At 54.3% G+C, this 17,677-nt stretch overlaps 1 protein-coding gene across 5 annotated transcripts in view; it reads right to left on the bottom strand.

Annotated features, from left to right (window-relative positions):
* The window catches only part of RREB1 (ras responsive element binding protein 1), a 128,621-nt gene that overhangs the window by 14,467 nt on the left and 96,477 nt on the right, over positions 1 to 17,677 (bottom strand). For all 5 annotated transcript variants that reach the window (XM_080807203.1, XM_080807206.1, XM_080807207.1 and 2 more), the window contains 2 exons: positions 5,224 to 5,413; positions 1,302 to 4,197 (listed from right to left, as the gene is read on the bottom strand). In XM_080807203.1, coding sequence (XP_080663329.1) covers positions 1,302 to 4,197; positions 5,224 to 5,413 — 3,086 coding nt within the window. The remainder of the gene's footprint in view (positions 1 to 1,301; positions 4,198 to 5,223; positions 5,414 to 17,677) is intronic.

Here is a 17,677-nt window from a genome sequence, read left to right as displayed (position 1 = left end):
CTGCTATGGGCTTCTTGGAAGCTGCTGAGATGATCACCCCCCCTTCTGAATGAAGCCTTTGCACCTGGGGACTGAGCGTGGCTCACACCTCATTCCCAGTATCTGCCTTGTAACCCTTGTAACTGACTAGGTCCGCCTTGTAGCTGACTATGGTTGCCAGATTTAGCAACTAAAAACACTCCAGTCTCAATTTCAGATAAATGACAATTCGGTATTTAGTCTATCCCCAATACTGCATGGAAAAATACCTACCCTAAACATTATTTGCTTTTTATCTGAAATTTAAAGTTAACTGGCATCCAGTATTTTATCTGGCAAACCTGTATCATACAATTCTCTCTTGGGTTTCAGGTCCTACACATTAGTATTCACGTGGTGATCTCCAAAAGACTAAGGACCTCACCCAATTTACCTTCAGTTCAAGGATATAAACCTTGTATAAATATTCAGTAAATCAGAATTAAGAGGAGAGTGTATGGTCATGTGACTATTCCAAGTACCTGAAATAGTACATTTTAAGTATTACTTAAAATGTATCCTCTTCAACCTCTCTTAAAAAAATCAACACATAGAAACTAACATTTGAAAAATACTTCAGCAATCCTTTCACAATTTACGTCTGAACATTGGCTGTCTCTCCAAGAACAGCTGATGATTTTAGTATAAATAAAATTAAAAAAAAATTCTACCACGATCTGTCACCGATCTTCCCCACAGTGGGGAAGGCGGGACTGCCTTAGTGAGATGGAGAACTGCGAAACCCTCCGTATTCCCTTTAAGAATATACGGAGTCAAACGAACTTCATGGAACGTTCAGTGGTCAAAGCTGCTGTGCAGAACTGGGGAGGCAGTTTTTGCCACCAAAGCAGCGAGGCCACCGTGGCCGATCCCTTAACACCAACTTCTACTTTTCCCTTACTGCCTCCTGTGGGTCACTGGGTCATCTTGCTACGCCCTGCTTTAAGGGAAGAGGCAGGTGAATGCCAGTGATCCAACGGGCCCAGGACCATTCTCATCCCCACACACCGACGTATAATGCCTGCCTTCACCAGCAGCCCTTTGGGGGCTAAGACAGTGGGGACAGGTGATTCTGGTGACAAGGGCACAAAGGGAAGAACTCTCAGCACTACCGGGCAAGGCCCCTGCTTCCGAGACTGAGGGAGAAGCTAGAAATGGGGTTGTGGGGAAAGGGTCCCACACTTCCAAGCCTGACCCCCTCCCTGTGTTCCCCTCTCCCCGGCCGGCCAGGCCACAGCCACCCCTCTGGGCAGTAGTGCTCCTGGCCTGGCGGGCCCTCTTACCAGTGTGCGTGAGCATGTGCCTCTGGAGGGAGCTGGCCCAGGGGAAGACCCGGGGGCAGTGGGGACAGTTGATCTTCTGCAGGCAGTTGGCGTAGGAGTTCCGCTTGGCCCTCAGCAGCTTGTCTTCGGGAGGGCTGCCCTGCTCCTCGTCACTGGGCCCGTGGGGGTCCGCGGGGGCTCCGGCCACTTCGTCCTGAGCATCGTCCTCTGCGGTCTGTAGGAACGGACTGAACTTGTTGGTGTCCGTCGTGGCCAGCATCTTCTCGATGCTGGCAAATTCCCCGCTGGAGTCCAGGTCCACCCCGCCGCTGCTGGAGCGGGGCCGGCTCCTCATGCCCTTTTTCCGACCCCTCTTCTTGGACAAGCCCACTGGTCCCTGCTCGGTGGGTGAGGCCGCCTCCGGGCTGTTGGCAGGAGGGGATGGGTCGCTAGATTCTTTTGGGCTGGTGGTGTTGGCGGGGGCAGCGGCGGCTCTGGGGACAGTGCTCCCCAAGCCATCTGGGGCTGTGCTGTTACTGCCAGTGCTCGTGGGCCCCAGGTCGGCCACCTTCGCTTTCAGCAAGGTGGGGGCTGAGGACACCGATGAGATGATCTGGGCGATAGAGGCCAGTGGGGGCAGTTCTTCTGTCACGGGGGGCTTTGGCAAGAGCAGTGGGGGCTTGGGGCGCAGCGGCCGCAGCAGTGCGGGGCTGCTGATGAGTGTGGAACTGCCCAAGACGGGGGGGCTGTTGACCAGAGCGGAGGAGTAGATGGGAACAGCAAGCTGAACAGAGCCCTGCAAGGGCTGAGCGTGGGCTTCCAGAATGCTGGCTGCAGAGGCCCCGGGCTTTTCCAGGATCCCGCTGGGCCCCAAGGTCACTGGCAGGGTAGGGCACGGCGGAGGACAGGGAGTGGGCTGCTCGCCCTTCCCTGGTTCCTGCTCCGGCTTCTTGGCTTCCCCAGGAGCAGTGGCATCCTTGTCTCCTTTCCTGAAGTTCTTGGGGATGGACAGGTCGATGGGCTCCAGGGAGCAGTCATAGGGCGCCGAGGAGGAGGGGCTCAGGAAGCCAGCGACATTCTCCTGCTTCACCTGGACCAGGGCCAGGCCCTTCTGGGAAAAGTCCAGGGGCTCGTTGAAGTCCACCGGGAAGTTGCCGGCGGGCTCCAGCTTAACGGAGATGTGGGGTGGCAGCGGCTGCGGCGCCCCGGGAAGAAAGCCGTTCTGCGGCTCCAGGAAGGCAGCCAGGGGCTTACGGTCGCCGAAGGTCCCGCCACCGTCCTCCATCCTCCCTGCGGCCTCAGCGGCCGCGTCGGCGTGGCTCAGGCCGTCGGCCGCCAGGACGTAGCTCTCGATGTCGTGCTCGGGCACGTGCAGGTGCTGCTTGAGGATGTGGTGGACGCAGTTGCGCTTGGCCGAGAAGGCGGCACTGCACTCCTTGCACTCGAAGGGCTTGCGGCCCTTGGGGCAGCCGCCCAGGCCGCGGCCGCAGTGTGTGCGCATGTGGATCCGCAACGCGCGGTAGTGCTTCAGGTCCTCGCCGCACAGCCGGCACACCGTGTCCGGGGCGCAGAAGGCGTCCACCATCTCCGCGGCGCTGCTGGTCACGTACTCGATGTTCTTCTCGATGTCCTTCCGCGTGGCCTTGAGGTGCTTCTTGCGCAGGTGCCGCTCGCAGTTGGCCTTGACGGTGAAGGGGTAGTGGCAGATCTTGCAGATGTAGGGCCGCTCGCCGCTGTGCGTGCGCAGGTGGCGGATGAGCGCGGCCTTGTCGGCGGCGATGTAGTCGCAGATGTTGCACTGGTACGGCGAGATGCCCAGGTGGGAGCGCACGTGCGCGCGCAGCACCCCGGAGAAGGCGAACACCTGGTTGCAGAAGCGGCAGGGGTAGAGCACCTTGCGCATGGCTGGCGTCTTCTTGCCACCGGGCCCCGTCATGATGGCCTTGAGGTCCCCCTCCGTTATCTCCTGCTTGATCTTGGCCTCCATGCTCAGGGGCAGCAGGGCCTCGATGATGCTGTCTTGTTCCAGCTGCGTCTTCATCTCGGCCTGGCCCGGCAGGTCCGCCCGCGGCTGCTGCAGGAAGAGTTGCGTGGCGGTGTCTGGCTGGGCTCCCGCCTGGGACGGCAGCAGGGGGGCACTGGAGGCTGCCTCCATGGGGCTTTTGAGGAGCTTCAGGGGTGGCGGGGGGAGGCTGGGGCTGATGCAGCCAGGGGAGGCCTGCTGGGCATTGAGGAGAGGCGGGGGCGTGGACGTGGCCACCACCGTCCTCGGGGTGACCAGGGGCTTTGGCTTCAGAGGGGGCATGTGTTTGAAGATGGCCTGCAGAGGGGCGGCGGGGGCCTTGGACAGAGGCGGAAGACTGATCTGCGGGGGAGCCGAGGCCGCCATCTTCAGAATCTGCTGGATGTCGGCCAGCTCGATGGCGGACTCGCCAGAGATGGGCTTGACCACGATGCTGCTGTCGGGCTGGATGATGAAGCCCTTCTGGAAGGGCTGCAGGGACAGGTGCTTCATGTTCTCCTTGGTAGCCGGGAGGACCGTGAGGGAGCCGCCCAGGGAAGCAGCTTCGAAAGGAGACAGACTCAGCACGCTGGTGCAGCCAGGGTCCTGAGGTAGCTGACATCTGAGTGTCTGGAGCTGTATTGCTTGGTTGTCATCCGGCAAGGGCTCCTCAGCGGGGGCGGGCCTGACGTCTTTGGTGTGCTGCAGGCCCAGGAAGGCCAGGAAGACCTTCTGGTCCGGGGCATCACCGGGCAGGGTCCTGGCCTGCAGCCTTTCCCGTCCCTGGTCTGCGGCGACGTGGGTCTGCCTGTGCAGGGCGAGCGAGGAGCGCATGGGGAACGCCTTGTCACAGGTCTCGCAGACGAAACGGTGCTGCTCGCTGATGCACCTTCGTAGGTTTGTCTCACACCAGGCCTGTGTGGAAGCCAGGTCGGCCACAGCAAGGGAATAAAGAGGATTTAAACGTAATCACCACCCTGAGATGCAGGAGGTATCTGTTGGATAAGCTGCCCCAGGCCCCAGCCCTGGCCTCCCCCTGCTTGCTAATGCCTGCTCCGGACTGAATCAGGAACACCCCCAAAGCACCTGAAGCATCATTTTGCTTGATGAATGACATCAGTCTCTAGGGTATCTCAGAGAAGCAATGAAATATGGTTAAGTAGTAACATCACAAAGATGGGATTAAACCTCTCCTTAAAAACGGTGTCCTGGAAAACGGATGGGCTGGGGACTTCCTACCACCAGTGGAGAACTGGCTACCTTCCTGACAGGGAGAAAGGGCATTGTCGGGGAAGGGGCGTGAGGCAGCGCCACCTGGGGGAGGGTTATGGGAGTGCATACGCATGGGTATGTGCATCTATGTGTACACACAGGGAATAATTCACTGAACTTGAGGCTTCTGTGCCTCGAGAGTTGCCCTGTTGATATCCTCTACCTCAATTATTTTAAAAAGTTTCAAAGTAGTTTCAGCAGTGTCTTATAGGCAGAGAACAAGTATGGTTCAGGTTACTAATGATCCAAAACATTTTTCATAGAAACTACAACACTAGAAATACCTGTAATATGGGTATTAAAGAAATATTAAAAATAATACAAATTCAATTCAGATAGGGCTGGGGTAGGGGTGGTGAGCAATTTGCAACTTTAAATCCAAACGCCCCAGGAATGGGCAAAAAGCACAGGTGAGCTAGAGACATACAAATTAATAAGAAATTCAATGCAAAATAAAAGCCCACCTATCCCTCTCAGCTCAATGACCCACCCACTGACGACTGAAAGGATCAAGCTGAATTTCAAGAAAAAGGTTGTGATAAAAAAAGAAAAAGAGACAAAACCCAACTGACATCGTTTTAAGGAAGGAAAGCCTGAGGGCGAGGGGGGGGCTAGTCCAACCACAGGCCAGTGGAGGTGGCTGCTGGGTCCACAGGCGGAGCAAAATACCTGAGAAATTCGAGGAAACTTCCGACAGGAGAAGTCAGTGAATCCTAAGTCATGGAAGCCAGCAGGAATGGAAGGGTTGTTCTGAATGAAAGGCCTTCCCATCGCGTCCCTGGGAAGCTGTTTGTGGACAAGTGCGTTGTGGCGCAGCAATCCTCGGTGTGTTCGAAAGGTAACGCAGCAAATGTCACATCTGGCAGAAAAGAGGGACAGGATATGAGGGAGCAGCCAAGTCTGAGTCTCCACTTGCCCAGTAGTATATTATGGTGTTTTTTTGTTGCTTCAACAGAAGTAAAAATAATACGATGTCAAGGAGCTACTCTGTGCGTGGTTAGAACCAAGAAAACTCTTCCTCTAAAAAAATGGTATTTTACCAATTTCTGCAGACAGTGATCATTTGAAAGGCTTTGCTCCCTCCCTCGACTCAATGGATTCTAATTATCACAAATGTTTAAAAGTCAATAGCATACATTTGCATAGAATCTAGAACACCCCTGTCTCTGACGAGGATGAAATGATCAGGATGAAATGATAATCAGATTTTTCAAGTGAATTAATAGCATGCGACAGTGACTATGTATTCAATTCTGATATTATTACCAACATTATCTGAAAGACAATCGTGGCTCCTAGCCTAGGAGCCAGGCATCCTGCAGGGGCAGACAGCAAGCCCCTGGTATGCGGGTGGGTATCCTGACTTTCATTGTATCGATGATAACACAGAGGTTCTTAAAAACCTTACACAACGTGGCCGAGGTCACACAGCCAAGTATGGAGCAAAGATAAAATATGAACCTCGTTCGTCCTCCCGCCCACACCTGTTATGATGCTGTTGCCTTTTCCTTGAAAGACTCCCACGGATGCAGTCCATCTAAAGGTCAGCACCCTCCACCTCAGAGATGACCTACACCTTAAGTGTCCTGGGCCACACAGATGTGAAACAAACGTACTTTATTGTTATTGTTTACTTTTATTTTTTTAGAGGGGAAGGGGGGACAGAGACAGAGGGAAGTGGGGGGGGGACAGAGAGAGAGGGAAAAGAGAAAATCTTTTTTTTTTTTTTTAAGATTGTCTTTATTTATTTGACAGAGAGAGAGACCACAGGCAGGCAGAGGCAGGCAGAGAGAGACGGGGAAGCAGGCTCCCCGCTGAGCAGAAAGCCTGATGCGGGGCTCAATCCCAGGACCCCGAGATCATGACCTGAGCCGAAGGCAGAGGCTTTAACCCACTGAGCCACCCAGGCGCCCCGAAAGAGAGAAAATCTTAAGCAGGTTCCACGCCCAGCATGGAGCCTGATGCAGGGCTTGATCTCACAATCCTGAGATCATGACCTGAGTCGAAATTGAGAGTCTCATGCTGAACTGACTGAGCAGCCAGGTGGCCCCAAATGCATTTTATGACGCTTCCTCCACTCTCCACACCAGTGTCACCATCTGAGTCTTCACTGAGAACCATCCTGACAGCCATCTGATCATTATGGTTTCATCAACAACCCCTAGACCGGTACCGAATACAGTAGCCACCCCAACCACACGTGACTATTTAAATTAATTAAAATTTCCGCAGTCACATTACTCTCATTTCAACAGTGGCCTCAGGTAGCGCTGACCTAACACACTTGTGTGTTTCTATGACCGCAGAAAGTTCTGGTGGACAGGGCTATGGGCCTAGCACCTTTCCAGGTATTTGGTGTACACACGCATTTGTCTCTCACAAAGCCCCTAAAGCAGGTGCTGTTAGTGCTCTACGAGAAGGGACATGCGACATCGAGGGGTACAGCGACCCGCCCGAGTTTACACCACACAGACCTTAGCGGGAACTTCCTTTGCTCTGAAATTCTCTGTTAATAAAGAGAGAGTAAATCACCTGGGAAGCAGCTGAGCTCCCTTCCTCTCGTGCTGGAACAAAGAGGTGCCAAGTACGTGCGAGTCTGCTGTCCTTGTCATGCTGTGGCCGGCCACGACAAGCGAGGCCCAATTGTGTGTCCGCCTCTCCCATCTCCAGGGCCACCCCGGCCGCATCTCACTATCAGATTCCTGTCATCATTCCATTAAATTTAGAATCCCGGGTTCCTTCAGGATGACTTTTGTGTTTTGAGTGGCTCGTGGGAACCCGCTGTGACGAAGGCTCCAGGGAAAGCAGGGCCACAGAGAACCCGGGCTGCCTTTAGGTACCAACACTTCTCACAGCTGTGGGCCCACACGGCGCCGCTTCCTCCTCCCTCCCCAACCCCGATCCCAGGGAACTTGTCATAGGCACGTGGCTCATGTTCAGGGTGGCCCCCCCAACCACAGGGAACCCTGGCCAAAGTACCCAGAGGGGTAGGCCGTGAGGAGGTGAAGGAGGGAAGCAGCCTGGCTGCAGCTGCCCAGGTGACGGTCTCATCAAGGGCCACGTGGCCCATGTGGAGGGGCTGTGACCCCGAGGCCCTGCGGCAGCTCTGTCCTGTCCTGCTGCCGTGGAAACGATGCTGCTCTCTTCCACCACGGGGACTTCAGTCCCCCCAGACTCAAAGTTCAACTGCACACTCCTTGTCGTCACCACCCCAGCGGTCAGCTGGAAGCCATCTCCCAACCTGGAGAGAAACGTCTGGACTGGGGACATTTGACGTCGACCAGACAATGGGCGATAGTAAGAAATCGCTGTTACTTTTAAAGTTGTAATATTTTGGTTGTGTGTGTGTGTTTTAAGTCCCTTTCCTTTACAGATACGTGATGAGATACTAGTAAGTGAAATGTGATGCCTGGGGCTTGTTCCAAAGTAGTCTGGGATGGGGGAAGAGATGAATCACGATGGGCTGGGAATTCCTGAAACTGGGGGAATGAAGGTTCATCCCACTGTGCTATTTGCGCGTATGTTTAACACGACCCTAGTACACGTAAAAGAGAGTAGCACCTAAAAAAAAAAGGTGGGGGAGGAAGAGAAACATCTCTTACAAATGGCTAATGAGAGCGGGCCGATTTCTCGTCGGGTTTTCGGAGCTTCCACAACACCCAAAGAAAGCACTATTTGCGGCAGATGTGGATGGGAGGGTCCAGTTTACAAAAACCCCAGAAGAGAAGCCCTCAACACGAGTCTCACTCTGGCACGGGTGAACGAAGGAGACTGTTTCCCCAGCAAACCTATGGGACAATCAGACCTCTGGGAAAAAGGCGGACGGGGCCGGGGGTCGGAGGGAGGCGCCAGGCCCAGGGCTCAGGAAGGCTCTACAGCTGGATTAACGTGCAGGCAGAGCGAGCCACACTCGGCGTGCTGGGTGGTCAAGGCTGTGACCTCACTTGGTGTGGCCTGTTGTGAACTGGAAATGGTTCTGATTTTCTCTCTCCCTGCCTTTTCCCCTCTGTCCTGGCTTGGCCAGAGGAAGGTGAGGTTTGGGAAGCTGCAGGAAACGGGAGCTGGTCTGTGCCTTCCCTGGAAGGTGAGAACAAGAGGAGGCGATGAAGTCAAGGGAAGGCTCTGAGGGCTGCCCCTCGTGGGCACCTTGCCCCTGAGGTCTGCACTTGCTCTTTCCAAATTAATAGTGAGCACTGACTACGTACATTTTGTGTAGGACATTTGGAGAGGGTTTTGTTTATTTATTTATTTTTAAAGATTTTATTTGTTTATTTGACAGAGAGTTAGCACAAGCAGGGAGAGCAGCTGGCAGAGGAAGACAGAGAAGCAGGCTCCCTGCTGAGCAGGGAGCCGGATGCGGGGCTCGATCCTAGGACCCCGGGATCATGACCTGAGCCAAAGGCAGACACTTAACCGACTGAGCCACCCAGGCGTGCCCCTTGCAGACTGTCTGAAACTCAACTTTACTGGTGCCAGGTGCTGTCCTGTTCTGAAAGCCGCGGAATCACAACAAATACGTGAGCTCATTCATCCTAACAACCCCGGACACAGACAGCGCTAGTAAGAGTCAAGGAGTGTGAGTGTGTGATCGATCAGTCACACCAGGGGGCTGGCCCCAGCTCCTTGCTCCACTTCCCCCCCCCATGAAGACAGCAGGGGTTACCGCACCTCGTGGGGGAGGGACTCGCCGACAAAGTCAGGGAACGGGTTTGGGTGGGGCGTGCATTAAAAAGAAGCCACGTGGACGTAAACTATTTTATCTAACCCTAAAACATACTCAGCCAATCCTTATTAACGGGCAGATTCTGTACCTGTCCGTTTGCCGACTTGCTACGACGTACTTGTACCCCCGCACCGTGCCTGCCCAGCATCCAAGGACACACACGGCGAGTGGGAAATGCTGTGTTGCTAGACTTGCGCGCTCCTGGCTGCGGCTGAAGGAGGCCACGCCGCCCGCCGTCTCACCGCAGCTCCTACTACAAACCAGTGTCCCTTCTACAGTCTACTTAGGGCCATGGTTCCAGCCTTTCTGTGCTTTCTGCTGGTGAGTTCGTGGTTTGAGATGGCTCCAAGCACAGCGCCGAATTCCGTGCGTGAGCGCAAGGAGCTGTGATGTGCGGCTGGTAGGACGTGCGTGTGTCACACGAGCTCTGTTCAAGCGAGTTACGGCGCCAGGAGGCGGGGACTTCACTGTTCTCCAGTCAGCGCCATTTATCAACTAAGATTTCTTTAACAGAAACAAACGTAAAACCAGAGTCTGTGTTGATTAGGTGGTGAAAATGTAGCAGGGGCTCCCAAGAAAGTAACCCTGTTTCCTCTAGGAACAACGGTTTCCTATTCACTAATTCTGTGTTGCTGCAATCTCTGGGAACAGAACGACTGGGAGTAACAGTAAGTGACTGCAGGTTCAGTCCCTGAGGGCTTACACTGGACTCTCACGGCACTGAGCAGATCCACGTCCAGGTCACTGCATGGACATCTTTCATTTGCAGTTTTACACTGCGTTTGTCTGTCTGTTTGTTTGTTTGTTTTTAAGATTTTATTGGAGAGAGAGAGCACAAGCAGGGAGGGGGAAAGGCAGGCAGAGAGAGAAGCAGGCTCCCTGCTGAGCAGAGAGCCTGACTCGGGGCTCAATCCCCAGACCCTGAGATCATGACCTGAGCCAAAGGCAGATGCTTAACCCACTGAGCCACCCCGGTGTCCCGATAAGGAAAGTTCCTCTTATTTTTCTCTTGTACCCCAAAGACCTTTCGGAACACCATCCCCGAGTCTACTGCACTAGTGCACAGCCGGCTGGCTAGTAAGACGACTCAGGGTAAGGGGTGTCACAAGTTGGTGTTCTAAGAGGGAGGAGAGCATCTCATGATACGGCAATGAGAGCTGACTGCAGCTATCGCAGCCACGAGTTCTCAGTGACACGGAGTTTCCTTCACTTCCCTCAAACATGTCTGTCCCCCCTCCATTCTCTCGTTCATCTTCAAACCCCTCCCGTTTCTGGCACCCAGGAGAGTTTCACACATAGTAGGTGCTCAGTAAACACATGGCTGCATTAACCAGCACCAGCCACAAGCTGTGTATGCCCCCGGAAGGCAGCTGGGGAGCAGTGTGGGATGGGCTCAGGGACCAGAGACGGTGGGAGGGGAAGCGGAGGTTGTGCCGATCTTGGACAACTTATTTCATCTGTATTTTGATTGCCTGGCTGGGCAATTTCCCAAACAGGCCTGAGACAGGAATCGCTCCCTCCATAATCTCCTTACTATATAGTGAGAATTAAGTGACAGGTCCTCAAATCTGTCCTCAAATCTCCCAGGCCTGGGAGAGCTCTTCCCCAACCTTTTCTGGGCCCCTGACTGCTCCCCTATCCATAACATGGGGATTCTTAGAGTTACAGTCAGCGATGGAGAATAAAATGCTTGGAAAACTCCAAGGGGCCACTCCAAACTTAACCATGAGCATGTACTGCTCGGAACAAAAACCATCAGAAACAGCCCATTTCCTGGCCACGAGAGCAAACGTGAAAAGGCAGGGAAAATGAATTTTCATTTCGAAAGGACATGTTCTCTCTCTTCATTCTCAAGAACTTTACCACAGTCTCCACTGTTTCTGTTTCATCTTGAGACACACGGGAGAAATGTGCGTTCTTTCTGGTCGCCCACCATCCCGCGCCACCTGCTTCCCTGCACCGCCCCGCACCCCCGCCCCCATCCCCGGTCCTGGGGCCACATCTCAGAAGAGAAGCGCAGGCCATCCTGGCCGGCACATGCCCTCAGAGCCTCCTAATAAAATCTAAATAAGGCCCAGAGCCACAACTTCACGCCTCTCCATTCCTGGGATTCAATCAATGTGTTCCTATTTCGCTTCTGAAAAGCTGTAGAATGTCATCTCAAAAGCTGCTCCAAAGTGGCGGGCGGGAGGGGGGCGATAAAAACCTGCTTTGAAACCAGAAGCACAGCGCAGGGATGGTTACAAGGAAGAAAATGAAACGCCACAGAAAAACACTGCTTCCCATCTCCCGCTCGGCACCTGTTGGCAGCCCTTAAATAAAACCAGTGTGGAAAACCATCACCCAGAAATGTTGGGCGGGCTTTGTCAGCCAGAGACACTCTGGTTCAACCAGCCTTCCCAAGGCCCCGGGAAGAACACTTTGCAACTGTTTCTAAAGAGCTCTTCAAGGACAATGGAGATCATTGTTCATCTGTGGGCGACGCCGCTCCCTGCGGGCCCTAACCTAGGGGTGTTTGCTAACCTCACTTGGGATTGTCAGTCTTCATGAAGACCACGGCTATGGGTCAGGTGGGCCCCACCACTCTCCCCTCCCCCTGGGCTTGTGGGATCTCTCCAGCCTGCCCCGGATGCCAGCCACTCCAGGGACCCACGGGCGGCACCACTGCGGGACATGCTGAAGGAGCAGGACCTCACTTTAGAAGTCGTGGGACCGCGGAGCGCTGGAGGGCGACTGCATCTTGCCTGTGAACCTAAGAGGTGCCGGGGGAAATCTTACAAACGCAGGAGACTGCTTTCCGATACTGAGGCAATGCAAGAGGAGGGCAACTCTCCCACATGGAGAACTTCACCGTCAGTTGAGATCAGTGCATGTGGGGGAAAGCGTTCAACTGGTGAATGCTAGCCATGGGGTTTACAGATGCCAACAGAACTCTTCTAAAAAACCAAAACTTTCTTTTTTTCTTTTTCCATCACCTACTGATGTAAATCACTCGAAGGAAAACAAAAATTCATCAGCAGGAAACTCTCCGAGGACAAGGTGAGGTTACAAATCGAACACAGGGATGACGACTAGCAGGGACATCTGGCTTGTCCTCGACTTACACACACACACCTGTGTATGCATGAGCTCCAAATGATTCTGCTCACAGAAACAGTGTTTCTGGACCCCAAAACAGTCCACCAGAGCCTGTTTCACCCAGAAAACACCTGAATTCCAGCACATGTTAGGAAATGCTTCTAGCAGAAAGAGAACTTCATTTAGAGTCCTGGAGATCTTACCATGCTCCCGCCCCGCCGCCACATGACATCCCAGCCTTCCGCAGAGCTGGCTTGGTCACGGTGGCTCCTGTTATGGGACCCGGGGCTCTGCAGTTGGGTTAGGGATGGGTGGGAAGGCAGGAGGGATGGTCTTGGGGCATGTAGTCAGGGCTGTCCTAATAGCAAAGGGGTGAAGCAGCTGCCTGCAACTTATCTGCCCCCCACCCCCCCACCTCTCTCAGCACTGCCTGCAGTGTCACCGAAAGGGTATGGGTAGGTGTGAAGCACAGATAGGAGAGGCCTGGGGTGGGGGTGTCAGGGGAGGGAAATGCCTCCCAGCAGCATGCAGGGGGGATGAGCCAAGTTTCCACTGCGGCCCCTGGGGCTGGAGGGACACACCACCAACACAGGGACACACCACCACCACCACCAATATAAACACTTTATCCATGGTCCTTGCTATCCCTTCGGCAGAAATTAAACAAAATCACACAGCAGACGGGCCCCAGATTTGATGTGGGCTGGCCTGGAAGAGAAGCCCAATTCTCACAGGCACGGGGACCTACACTGGTGCTGAAGCCACAGAGAGACCCGACCCTGCCGGCCGCGGCTCAGCCTCTGCCGCTGGCTGTCACAGGCCCACGGACAAGGGCAAGGGCTGGAAGAAGCCAGCTCCAGCCGGTCAAGGAGATCCTCTCCTTCCTTAGCTGAGGACTCTGTCCTTTCAATTCTCGAAGGACTTCAGTGACAATGAATGATGTCCCTACGCGTACCCAGATCCACCACTAATCTTAAAAAGACAAAAGTTAAAATTTTAAAGTCACGAATCGAGGGCGGACGCACGCATCCCACAGCGCGACCGGGCACCAGGTATCGGTTCTTTTATAACCAGTGCCCTTGTGAGAAGCTGCTGCGTCCTTCACATCCTGCCTTCTTACTGATTTCTTCCAAGAGAACTACAGAACCCTGCGCTGGGGCAGAAACGTGCACTGGGATGAACGTGCTCTTCCCGCTGGGGCACGTAGGGGGTGCACGGGGTGAGGGTCTGAGGAAGCCTGGCACAAAGCCAGCACTTCTGAAGGCTCAAAGGAGAGCGAACAGTCACCCTACCAGGAACCGCCGTCATCCTTCGGGACACCAGCCCTGCAATGAGGCATGTGTCCCCAGCGACAGGAGTGGTTTCCCAGACAGCCTTCCCAGAGGACCTACGATGGGAAGGAAGCCTGTAAACACATCCAAGACGGAGAGTCAAGCCCAGGGAAACCTGAAGGCAAAGTTACGAGCAATGGGCTTTACCGAAGTGGGAAAGCAAAGCCACCAAAAAGCTTTAAAATGAACACCTGTGGCTAAGCAGATTTGGGGACTATGAACTCCCCCAGTGTATGCCACAGTCCTACTGTACTCATCTGGTGACCTCAGCGCTCCAGAACAAGAAGAAAACTCGGACGTCCATGGAAAAGCTTAAGAGCAGACCGAAGAGAGAACCAGAACCTTCCCGTCAGGTGCCTCACCTTTATGGCCATGTCATATCCACCAGGATGGCAGTTAAGGGGCAGGGGACCTCCACCAAGAAACGGTTTTTATATAAATCATACATATTTTCCTATGCTAAACATACTTGATTTCTGAAAGCCTGCTTTGGCAAATTTCAAACATCAGGAAACATTCCTTTAGATCCTCCAGTTTCCCTAAACATCTAAGAAAAGGATGTGGGGTTCTACTATTTAAAAGCTATCCAGCCCCTTCAAGCTTCTAACTATCCGGCGTTCACAGTTGGATTACAAAATGCGGTGGGCAGGACTCAAACCAAATTTAAACAGTCCGTCAGCTTCCCAACCTTTACAGAAGCAAAGCTAGATGAAAGGGGCTGTTTATGACAAGGAGGACTCAAGGGCAGACTGCTTTCATGTTCTCTTGTCAAATACAAAGTACCTAGGAGAAGCCCCTGAATGGGACGCCTCAGTTTCCCTGGAATAGGATACCCATCCGAGGACTGCACTGCTCCCTTCCTCCTCACCAGTCCACAGATGCATTTTCCAGCTGGGGAACCAGCCTCGGCTCGCCTGGGGGCCAGGGACACACGAGGCGGCAGGCTGGGATGGGGCTGGCCGGCAGAACCCCGACTCCGCGACTCTGTCTGTTCAGAGGACAATGACTGGCAGATGCCCAGCTCTTTCTCCAACCCACGGCATGCTCTTAATGGCTGGACACGGGACAGTGGCTCACACTCCTACTCCCTGAGCGGCCAGTGGGCCGGGCCCCTGTCATCAGAACCCCGGAGATACCTTCCCGGGAAAGCTGAGCTCACCGGGCTACTTCCTTGAGATACTGAATTTCTTGCTCATTACAGTGTTTTAATCCAGAGACTGACATTCCTTTTTTAAAGGGATTTCATGCTTCATTTTTCTCCTGCTGGGTCTCCAGAGGCAGAAAGGGGTAAGTGCAAACAACCTCTCCTGGGAGCCCCACCCAGCTCAGACATTCCTGCCCTGGTGCCCACCCTCCCCTCCTCTCCCCTCCCATCCCAGCCCGAGAACTGACATCCAACAGCTGCACTAATCTCTCCCAGTTGCTGGGAGCAACAGTGAGGGCCCTGTGACAGGGCCCTGGCCAGTGGCGGGGCGGCAGCTTGCCCTCCCCACGCCCAAGAATCCACCAGACTGCACACAGCGTCCCGACACCCTGCCCAGACTGTTCAACCAACCAGTGTGGCGTGAAGTCGGGGCAGGTCCAAGGCACTTCACAGAGGGCAGGCTGGGGTGAGCACAGAAGCCGGGGGCTGCCTTGGCTCTCAACAGAGCCCCGGGAGAGGCCCTCGGGCAGGGAGGAAAGGGGACATCCTGACAATGGTGTCTCCAACTTCCAGGCTGGCGGTGGGGGCAGGGGGGGGACAATGATGACACCACACACAGACACACAAACAAGTGTGCACCCCCCCCCCCACTTTTTAGCTCCCAACACCGTTTCAAACCTGCCTCCACCTTGCAAAGCCACAGACCGCTGGGACTCTTCAATACAAGATGTTAATGACTATTTTTTATATTCTTTCCTTATTTCTAGGATGACATTTAAGTGTGGGACCAATACCATGTCAATTAGTCTGAGAGGCTCCCTGCAGGTGATGGGGTGTGCAGGGGGAGGGTGGTACAGCAAAGGGAGCCAAACATTCCTTGGAACACTTGAGAATGCAGAAGAAAGAAGGTTCTGGTACCTTGCTCCCCCACCAGGACGAGGGGGTGGCCTTTGGCCTGGCCTGCACGCCTGTGACAGCACATACCCTCGCTGTGCAGGACAGGCCCACCTACAGCAGGGAGGCTGTACCCGCGAGATCTCACTCGTGTTCCCCGAAGACTAATTCCTGACCTAGATTCCAGACAACCGAGATCAAGAACTTGATCAGACGGAGGACAGCCTCCACCTGGAGGAAACTGTGAGGTACCACCCCAGCTCGTCACGTGGAAAACGTCAAGGGAAGCTTTACACTGACTGCTCAGGCTCCCTCTGCAAACCGTGTCCTTCCTGGTCCCGAACCTGTCCCTTTCGCCGTGTTTTATAACTGCCTATTTCCTTGTTTTCCGACTAGCCCTCGAGGGGCCCTCTCTCCAACATCACTGTTTTTTCCCTTCAAGTCTGGTGAAGTGCCGGACACACAGTCAGCACTCAATCATCTGGATCCATTTTAACGGAAATAATTTAAAAATTATTATCTGCCCTTCTTTCTTCAAGAAGCCACGTAACATCAGACAGTAACTTTTGCTAAATTCTGCCCTCAGCAGCAGCCCCAGAGCCACGGAACCAGCCAGCTGTCACCCCTCCTGGCCCAGCATCCACCCCCCACCCCGCCCCCGCACTGGCTAGCCTGAGACAAGTCATTCACACACAAGACCAGGGCCCTCTCCAGGCACCGCTCCCCCACCCCTGCTGTAGGCGGGCTTTTCCTGGCGGTGGGTTCTGCACACCTGAACCGTGGCTGGCTCAGACTCACAGGGGCCATGACTGTACCCCACACCCGGACTGTATGTAGCCAGGAATGCGAAACGCATCACCAACAGTTTTTACACCAATTGTACATTGACACTGTATTTTTGGTACTGCTGCTACAAGCATGATCAGTTCTGCCCATTTCTTTTTCTTTTTTAAAAGGTGACCACTAGAACATTTAAAACACTCTGCCCATCAATGTCTGATTCCAAATCCCAGCTCTCTGCCACTCCCCCTTGTCAAGGGGCTGCGGATTTAGTGCTGGTCATGTCAGGGCCTGAGCAACGCCCGGCACAAAGAGCCACAGCCGCCACGAGCAGCTTCCTGCCTGCCTTTTGCTCCACACTCAGCTTCGTGAACTGGGAACAGGAGTGGGGAACAGACTCGGCGTTTACACCCGTTTGGACTTCCAACGCTTTCTATTAAGGGACAATAGGCACCTTGCCAGCTTTGGGGATGGGGGGGGGGGGTCAGAGCAGGAGAGCGAGGAAGCCAACAGCTGTTTTGAGTTATAAACTTTCTGTTTAAGCCGGTAGCATCCCACTGTGGTTCTGCTGCCACTGGGGTTTGCAAATGGAGTCGGTGTCTATTTTAGCTCTGGGTTAACAAGCAGTCTCTCCCACCGGCTCCTGTCACAGTTCACTGGCTGGCTGGGCCCCGCGGGCTCCTGCCTGCCCCCACGGCCTCCTCTGATAGCAGGCTATTATGTGGAACAGCGGAGCAGAGAGGAGAAGAGGGGAATTAACTATGTACTATAATCAAGTCCCTTTGGTTTCCAGATGCAAGCCCCACCCCACATCGCAGCAGCCACTAGACGGGGGATGGCTGGCTCGCCCCCCACAACGGATGGGCTGCGGGCACAGCGTCTGGGGGCTCCAGTAGGGTGGAAGATGGCTAGACGGGGCCGAGTCCCCAGCCCGCTACAAGGCTGCTCCGGGCAACCCCTCACCAGACAGAAGCCATCATTCCCGAGCAGGCAAGGAGAATAGGCAGGACTTCACGGTGCATCTGCCTCGTCACAGCCTTGGGGACACGGCACGTGAATTACCCACTAAAGCGTGCAGAGCAGGACGAGCAGCATCCAGCGCACTTCCCATCCCCGCCTCGGAGCAGCAAGGCCAGCCTGTCCCTGGGGCAGGTGCTGGTCTGGGAGGCCCCG

This window comes from Martes martes (assembly GCF_963455335.1).
Source record: "Martes martes genome assembly, chromosome: 6".
In the NCBI taxonomy this organism is placed as follows: domain Eukaryota; kingdom Metazoa; phylum Chordata; class Mammalia; order Carnivora; family Mustelidae; genus Martes; species Martes martes.
This window is presented reverse-complemented; position numbering and strand designations above follow the sequence as displayed.